This window comes from Rhipicephalus sanguineus, chromosome 11 (genome assembly GCF_013339695.2).
Source record: "Rhipicephalus sanguineus isolate Rsan-2018 chromosome 11, BIME_Rsan_1.4, whole genome shotgun sequence".
Classification (NCBI taxonomy): Eukaryota; Metazoa; Arthropoda; class Arachnida; order Ixodida; family Ixodidae; genus Rhipicephalus; species Rhipicephalus sanguineus.
In genome coordinates this window covers 58,932,381-58,940,563 of record NC_051186.1, presented here as the reverse complement: position 1 = coordinate 58,940,563, position 8,183 = coordinate 58,932,381, and the positions used below count along the sequence as shown (strand labels likewise).

The window sequence follows — 8,183 nt, the reverse complement described above, 5'->3', positions numbered from 1 at the left end:
GTGAGCCTGAGAGAGTCGACTCACGAGTTTGTTTGCGTGAAATTAGGTTTTGCGCTCATGGTATCATGCTCTTTAACGCCAATATCTCACATAATCAGTGCTCCACGATACGGCTTTGCATATTGTACCTTCAAATACGAGTTTTCAGTGGTTTCAGTCAAGTAAGGACATTTTTTTATGAAATACGAGACTCATACGAGATATATTTATCAAGAACTTCCCGAGAGATTGCGGGGAAGAGAACACGATGTAAGCAATTTTTTTTTTGCCGATAAGCGATGACGTAGGCCATAGCAAACGCCGTCAAACCAGCGACGTCACGGCGAGCTCGTGCGGAAACCAAGCTGGCATCACCACCTGTGTTTGCATTATGCGGGTTTTCGCGCTTACCAAGCATTAATATATCATAATAATAATTGTTGGGGTTTTACGTCCCAAGACCACGGTATGATTATGAAGGACGCCGCGTCGTGGAGGGCTCCGCAAACATTTTGACCATCTCCATGGTGTTCATTAGCGTGCACCTAAATCTAAGCACCCAAATCTCTAGCAATTCGCCTCCATCGAAATGCGGCCGGGATTCGATCCCGCGACCTTCGGGTCAAAAGTCAAGCACCATGACGACTAGACCACCGTTGTGAAGCCGTAATTTACTAATATGAGAAACAATGTTTTTTTTTTTCTTTATTGCCCCTGCGACTGGACCTTTAAAAAGCGATGCTCGAGGGATGTCACTCTCTTAAATTTTCATTTTTATGAGATGAGTGCTAAAGCGTTCTTAGCACGTTGTAATTACCCAAGCAAAAAAAAAAAAAAAGAAAAAAAACTCATTTTTATCTTCTCAGCGTTAGAACACGATCATAACAATTCTCTTAGCTTGCAAGTTGCCACATGACATTTAAGTGTCATTACTGTGAGTTTATGACAATTCCTAAACTAGCAACAAAACACTTGGTGTGCTCAAACGTCATATCTAATGAGGCAATGCGATTCTCTTTTCCGGGAAACTTCCATTGGTCTCTGAAAAAAAAAAAAAAAAGCCAGGCCTGCGCGGAACGCGCAGCACAGTCATAGCGAAAGCTAGAAGAGCAGCATTTCTAGAGCCCGTTCTAAACTCTCTGGGGGGAGACATGCAAGGTATCCACAACGCCATAGGTCATAATTTTTGCGAGGTAGGGAAGTACCCACCATGCCATTATACGTCTTCCTGCGCATAAGCGCGAAGTTCCCGCTACACATCTGTAAGGCATTATGTGCACCTTGTTGATGCTGCATTTGGCTGATGACGATGAAGAATTATGGTTGAGCACTTTGTAGTGGGTGGGAAGCTTTAAACGACACACTCGCTGCGCAATGAGCATTGTGTGACGCCTGGTTGTTATTTTACTCACGCTATATTACATATGTTAACGCTATTTAAGTGTCGAGCACCAGCGTGGCTCTGTGGTAGAATACTCGACTCCCACGCAGAGGGCTTGGGTTCATGCCCATCCGATCCTAGATATTTTTATTTATTTCATTTTTTTATTTCGCGCGATAGTGGTACGGACACCAGCGGCGGCGGACAACTACCCCACTGCCGTTGTGATCTGATAACAAAATTTCGCTTTAAAACAAACAAACAAACGTGTAGAGCGCAACGTTCTGTCGATCAGTCCATTGTAATACAACGTGTGCGGGGAAAAAAAGCGAGGATGCTTGAGCTTCGCCTTCAAGAGTAGAACGCGATAGCGTAATCGGGCCCCGTGCGCATCGCCTTCTCAAATGCTAGCCTGGCTTCGGTCCTCGGTGCATGTCTCAACCGTGCCGTAAGGAAACGAACGACTGTGCGCTTAACATTGGCTGTTTCAGGGTATCAGTGCCTACTGCAAGTACAGTTGTTAGGTGCCCACTACGCCATAATTATTCCTTTTGCGAATCAGCGAAGGGCCCACTATGCGTCCGTATAAGGCAATACGCGAACCTACGCAGCCGTTCACTTTGTTGATGGTTTCGATGATGATGATGCTTAAATGTCTGAGTGCTTTGTAATGGGTGGGCCTTTAAAACACCCTCTCGTTGCGCAATTCACATGTTTTGACGCCTGGCGCGATTCTACGCTTCTGCCACGCGATATTACATGCGTTAAGGATACTCCTCCCACTACATGACATTCATATAGTTTTTTTTTTTCCGAAGCACTTTCAAGGAATAGCGTGGCTCTGTGGCAGAACATCTGCTTGCCACACAGACGGCCTAGGTTGCGTTCTCACTTGGACCCGAAAATTTTTAGATGCGAAGCAGCTTTTGCTCGGGGCTGTGTCCGGCGGTGGTGTCCGCCCACGTGATGCAGCCGCGCCGCTCTGTGTAGCATAGCCATTTGAGCGCGCGCTCGCCGCCAAGTAGAAGTCCTCTTCCTCTTGTTCTTCGACCGCCTTGATGATGATACGTGCAGAGCACTTTAGGGGCCCGGGCTGCCGTATGCTGTCCTAGCTTGGCGTGACGCAGACAAAACCATGTGTGCTGGCACGCGCTAGCGCGTTCGGGCCTGTGTAAGGGGCTGGGTAAGACGCTGTGGCCTCTCCCCCTTACACTCTCTCAGCAATCACGTGATGGCGAACAGCAGCAGCAGCTACAGTGAATTAATGGTGTGCGCCACTTGAAAGGCCGAGTTAACATCGGGCAAGGTGTCCGTGATCAACGGAACTTTAAGTCGACCCATGCGCTGCTTCGCATCCCCACATAGTTCCCTTTAGTGGGAGATGGTGTAATTTTTATTATTTATTTTATTTGCATCTTTCTCGATTTTTTGGTCACGGACAAGATGGATTTTCGCTCACAACCAATCACGCTGACACCGGACTTTCTGCGAAACGAGCTCCTTAACGATGTCGTGTTGAACGCTATCGCATTAAAACAAGGACAACTATATAACAGATGTCCAAATTCACTGTGACAAAATATGTACAGACAGAAATAAATAATAACACATTACTAAGCTAACAAACGAACATTTATTTCCGCATCTACACTCTAGCACATCACTGTAATGTGCATAGAACCACCAGTGAGGGGTCTGCTAACAGATGGTTGCTGTAGCTGATGCTAATAACGATATCAATGTATCTGTGGAATAACATATCAAAGCATTAGTTTTTGCGTGTCGCTTTCATGAAGACAACCGTCCACTTGTGTGCTTTAGCATCCCTTTAGTTCATCCTTGCATATATAGTCCCTGGTAGTATCTAAAACAGTATCCAGCACGGGCTTGTGCGGACTGCTGCTTTTTCGACCAAACTGCAGCCATTGCAAGGCTTTCAAACTGCAGGCTTTTGCGAGACAGCTAATCTAGTATGCTTGAGACGTAAATGCTTCCTACCTAAAAGGCTCGTAGACATTTCAACTCAACTCCCTAACCCTGCGCCCGTCCTCGTTCACTTCCTTGTCCGTGTTTCCTTTGCGCAGCGCCCTGTTTAATCATACCTAATCCCCATCAAGCACTGGTGCCCCGCCCCCACTGTTCCCCTCTTACTCATAGTGGGGAAGCTCCTTTTGTTCCTCCCTCTTTCTCATTCCCAGTCCCGCCCCCTTTCGTTGCATTTCTGTTGGTTTTTGAGGACACGAGCCTGAACAAAACTTTGTAAACTTGTGGGGCTGTATGTGTAATGTGTTTATCACTGTATATATCATAATCGTCACCCAGCACCTGGAGTAGCATGTCAGGCGAACAGCCAGGCAAACATCTCCAGCTTCATTAAAATGTTTATCTCTATCTAGACCAGGGGCGTAGCCAAATCATTATCGCAGGAGGGGGGGGGGAGGTTCCACCAACCTTTATGTATGCCCGTGCCTGTGTTAATATGTGTGGGCATGTATATACACATGCAAAATTGAAAAATTGCGAGGAGGGGGGAGGGGCTGAACTCCCCTCCCCCTGGCTACACCGATGACTCAGACTTCAGTTACTCTTTGCACAAACTCATTCTCCTCCTCTTCCCCCATTGAGAGTAGGGGAGAGTGAGCTAGGCGCATATAAAGGCACTGCTGCATAAAGCAGTTGGTGCCCCTGTTGAAGCATTTTCCTCTAGTAATATTCCCTTTTCGACGACTTCCTTCGCAACACCCCTAATGAGTGTTCAGTGCCTGTGATAGGTGTATCCTATCGACTTGTGCACAGCTGTTCAGTGAGAGAAACCGGGTGCTTACACAGCCCTGATACAGGCATCGGAATACTGCCCACGCTCCACTACAGTGGCGGCAATTGAGCAAAGTGCACATTTACATGTTTCTTTTGAGATTTTACAGCACCCAAGCAGACTGCACATAGTTGGAAGACCTGTTCATTAAAAATGATACATTAGTACACATCTTTTGCAGCTACCTGATTGCACAAAATGTAAATGGAGCCCATGCAAAGCACTCCTGGGACTGTCCGGTACCAACTATTGCAATGAACAGGCATGTTCAAACTAGATAATCGAAGGAACTCTAACGGCTACTGGCTAAAAATTGTCAAGGCACCGTGTAAGCATCTAATGCATGCCTATCGTATTACATGATGTTCGCGTGTTTCTACATGTGCTACTGACTATGAAAGCCTCAGCGAACTTAGCTGATAAAGGTAATGTGAAAATGTCGAAATTGCTGTGGTGTTATTACGAGCGTTGCTACAGACACAGGTTAACAAATAGGAAGAGAAAGACACCACAAGCTTGTCCCTAGTGCCCTTTTGACCTGATCAATCTGGTTTGCCCTAGTGTGATTTGATCCTAAAAATGCAATTAGCTTGCAAAACTAATAATGTCTAGTGGGAGGACCCAGGATGGCTCGCTCCTCTGAAAGAGCTCTTCTGAAAAGCTCTGGGCCCAGTGCTCTCCCGAGTCAGGAACAAGCCCGTCTCCCAGCTATCGTGTCCCCATTGGAACTTTCATGTCATGAAGGAGCTGCCAATCTGTACAATATAATGGCACACTGTTTACACATGCTGTCAGAATTCATGCACACAAGTCGAGAAAATTTGAGCGAACTGCCGGCAGAATTTAACCTCAGCAATTCCGCTGGTTGTCGGGAGAACAACTGCACACTACATGAAAGGTGTTTGTCAGTGGAACGTTACATTACTTTGGGATTACTTTAACATTGAATGTCCCCATTGCTGCCTTGCATGTTTGGGCATTTGTTTTAATTCTCCAACACAGCCTGTAAATGGCAAAGAAACACACCCAAACATTGACATTCAGCAGAGCAAAAGACGAAAAGAAAAGTAAAGAGCAAAAGAATACTTGCTGTTAAGAGGGTTAAGCAACCCCCCGGACTAGATGCGTTCATCAGGTCTAACAAGAAAGAGAGGTGTGCTTTGGCCCTACGCAACATTCTAAAAACAAGTGGTCACTGAAAAGTTTCCAAGCACAGCAAACAACTAGGAAACGAAGACACACTACTGCAAGCAGTGTGAAAACGTGACACTAGAGGTCTATTTGATTGACTCAAGTATCTCAGAATTTTCGCACCTAGGTTCTTGTATTTTCTAAAGTACAGTGATGAGCACGGTTAGTGTGGTTTGCTCATATCGATAACCCGCCAAGCTTGTGTGATAGGTGGTCATGTGCTACACTGGTACTTCATGAAGCTTGGCCAAGCGATCAAGTGTTCACCGTAACTGCGCTCAGTACTGTACATTGATACACTCTTTACCCACATCCTTGGTTGCTTGGGGTGCAAGGCACTGTGCCACACAGAACCCTCCAACCGACCAACCGTGCAACGAATGGGTGCTGGCCTGGCACACCAAAACCCTAATCTTTTTCGCTTGTGGTGCTGTGAACCTTTAGGGAATTTAACAGACCTTGAGTATATTTGTGGTATAGGCACCGACTTCCAACAAAGTCTAATTGCACAAAAGCAGTAAACACTTGTTATTAGTCAGCGCTTGCATCATGTAACGTTTCTTTCTCTCCCGTTTTCGCACTGTTTGCAGTAGTAAGTCTTTGTACCAATACGTTCTACTAACTGCCATTCTGAACTCTGACAACAAGCCCAACGATTCATTGCACTGCGTAGAGGGCCAAAAAAGGAAAACAAACGCACACAGTGTATTCATTCACAGTAACATTTAGCGCAACAAAACGACAAAAGTCGACAGGACACAGCGCTTTTCTCAACTCTGTTGTTTTGTCGTGCTAAATATTACTATGCACAAGCACCAACTAGGCCATCAACGCATTGTGTTAAAGCCTATAGATAGCTTGCACGTGACGTCATGGATGCTGCTTCTGAACGTACTGGCACTCCATGATGGCAGCTTTGATGACAAACAAGTGGCGGTTAACCTGCTTCAGTGTGATAATGACGTGGCTGGAACGCCTTTGTGCGTGAATAACGAGAGGATCTGCACGCGATATTTGATAACACTAATGCGACATCGCAAACGTCGCGTCCCCCCCATGCTGGTGCGCCAACACGGTGGTTTCAGTGACGTCAATGCAAGCCATCTATAGAAGGCTTGCACTGATGTCACTGAAACAGCCACGTTGGAGCACCAACATGGTGTGACACGAAGTTTGTGGTGTCACTTTAACGTTACGCAGGTTCTTCCATTATTCGTGCACAGATGTCAACGTTCCAGGGGCATTGTTATCACACTGAAGCAGGTTTAACGCCACGTGGTTATGCTGTGTTGACATCATCTAAGCCGCCATATCATGGACCTGCGTCTATGACGTCACGTACAAGATATCTAATCGTTCACACGCGCAACTTAGCGATGTCGAGCAACTGGGTGCCGAAGTCGGACGACGCGCCACCTTCGAGAAACTCATCGGACAGTTCTCGCACCGTCATGGCGACCCGGCGACCCGAAACGTCTTCCCTGAGTATCGAGTGGTGCCACTTGTAGCGCGCGTCGCCGTACAGCACCAGCATCGAGCGCCGTGGTAGCGCCACCTGTACGACGCACAGTCGCGGCGGAGTCCGCGTCGACACGGAGTCTTTGAAGTCCTCGCTCCACGTCTTGCACACGCTACGATCGTGAACGACCGCCGTGGAGCGCTGCGGACAGTAGTCGGCGGCCGCCGGAGGCGACGGTTCGTCTATCAGGTCTTCGTCGGTGAGCATCCAGTGCTGCTCGGGTCGGGACAGGGTCAACACAGTGTCCGACAAGAGGTTAAAGGTCACCAGGCGGTGACCCCACAGCCACCAGTCGTCGTAGTGCGGGTCGATGCACGAACCGCGCTTGGGACTGTAGTCGAGGTTGCACAGTTCGACCGCCTCGAAGTCGGAGACGACCGCGCACCGGTTCATCTTGCGCTCCACGCTCGTGAAGTACGACGGCAGGCCAGCAAACTCGCCAGCCCTCACCCTCTTCTTCTTGAAGTTGACGCGAGGACCGAAGTCCTGCTTGAGGCGACCCGACTGCGAACCGACCCATTCGCGCGAGTCGATGCCGTCCACCAGGTCCGACTCTTCTTCGCGCGTCAGGAAGTCCTCGTAGACTTCGATGCCCGGTACTTTGAGCGGGGGCATGTCCCGAGTACTTTCGGTCGACTCGTTACCGCTGCTGTTGTCGATCCATCCCGGCCAACACAGTCGGCAGTCAGTGCAGAAGGTGAAAGGATGGCGCACCTTTCGTTTGGATATGGCGTGCTTGCTGGGCTCCTTGCATTGCTCGCAAACGAGGCACGTTCGGACGCCCTTGCAGGAACACTTGGGTTCCATTGCGGACGCGAAATAAAGGCCTCTATTCTGGTAATGTTCTCCGGATCATACGGTTCAGAAACGACTGGGGGCCGCCATGTTGATTATTTTTGTTATTGACCGCTTCCCGTCTGCCTGCAACGCTAGCCGCTAGACGGCGATGCAAGTTTCCGCTGACGTTGCCGCGGTAACAAGGTAAACATGATGCGGTCGTCGATGCTCCTACAGAACCACGAGACGGCACCAGAGAACACCCATAGACGGCACCTACTGCTGTTGGTAGGATCTGCAAATCGCCGAGAAATCCGAGAAACTTGCCACAGCTTCGTCTGCATCTCTGTTCTTGTCCCACCATAGCGCGAGTATTTCAGGAAAGTGCAATTTAGAAGAAAAGGCAAGGATTCGTCACAAACATGTACAAAAGCTAGCTCCCGGGAACGCCATGAGACGGTATCGAAACACGGTAGCGACGTCTTAACCGCCCCGCAACTTTAATCTATGGCTAAGATACT

The 8,183-nt window shown here is 48.2% G+C and overlaps 1 protein-coding gene across 1 annotated transcript; it reads right to left on the bottom strand.

Moving 5' to 3' along the window:
• Positions 1 to 4,305: 4,305 nt before the first annotated feature.
• LOC119374153 (alpha-ketoglutarate-dependent dioxygenase alkB homolog 4) lies at positions 4,306 to 7,777 on the bottom strand. The gene has a single exon (XM_037644218.2). It carries the CDS (start codon positions 7,690 to 7,692, stop codon positions 6,724 to 6,726), a length of 969 nt encoding a protein of 322 aa, XP_037500146.1. The 5' UTR covers positions 7,693 to 7,777; the 3' UTR covers positions 4,306 to 6,723.
• Positions 7,778 to 8,183: the final 406 nt, after the last annotated feature.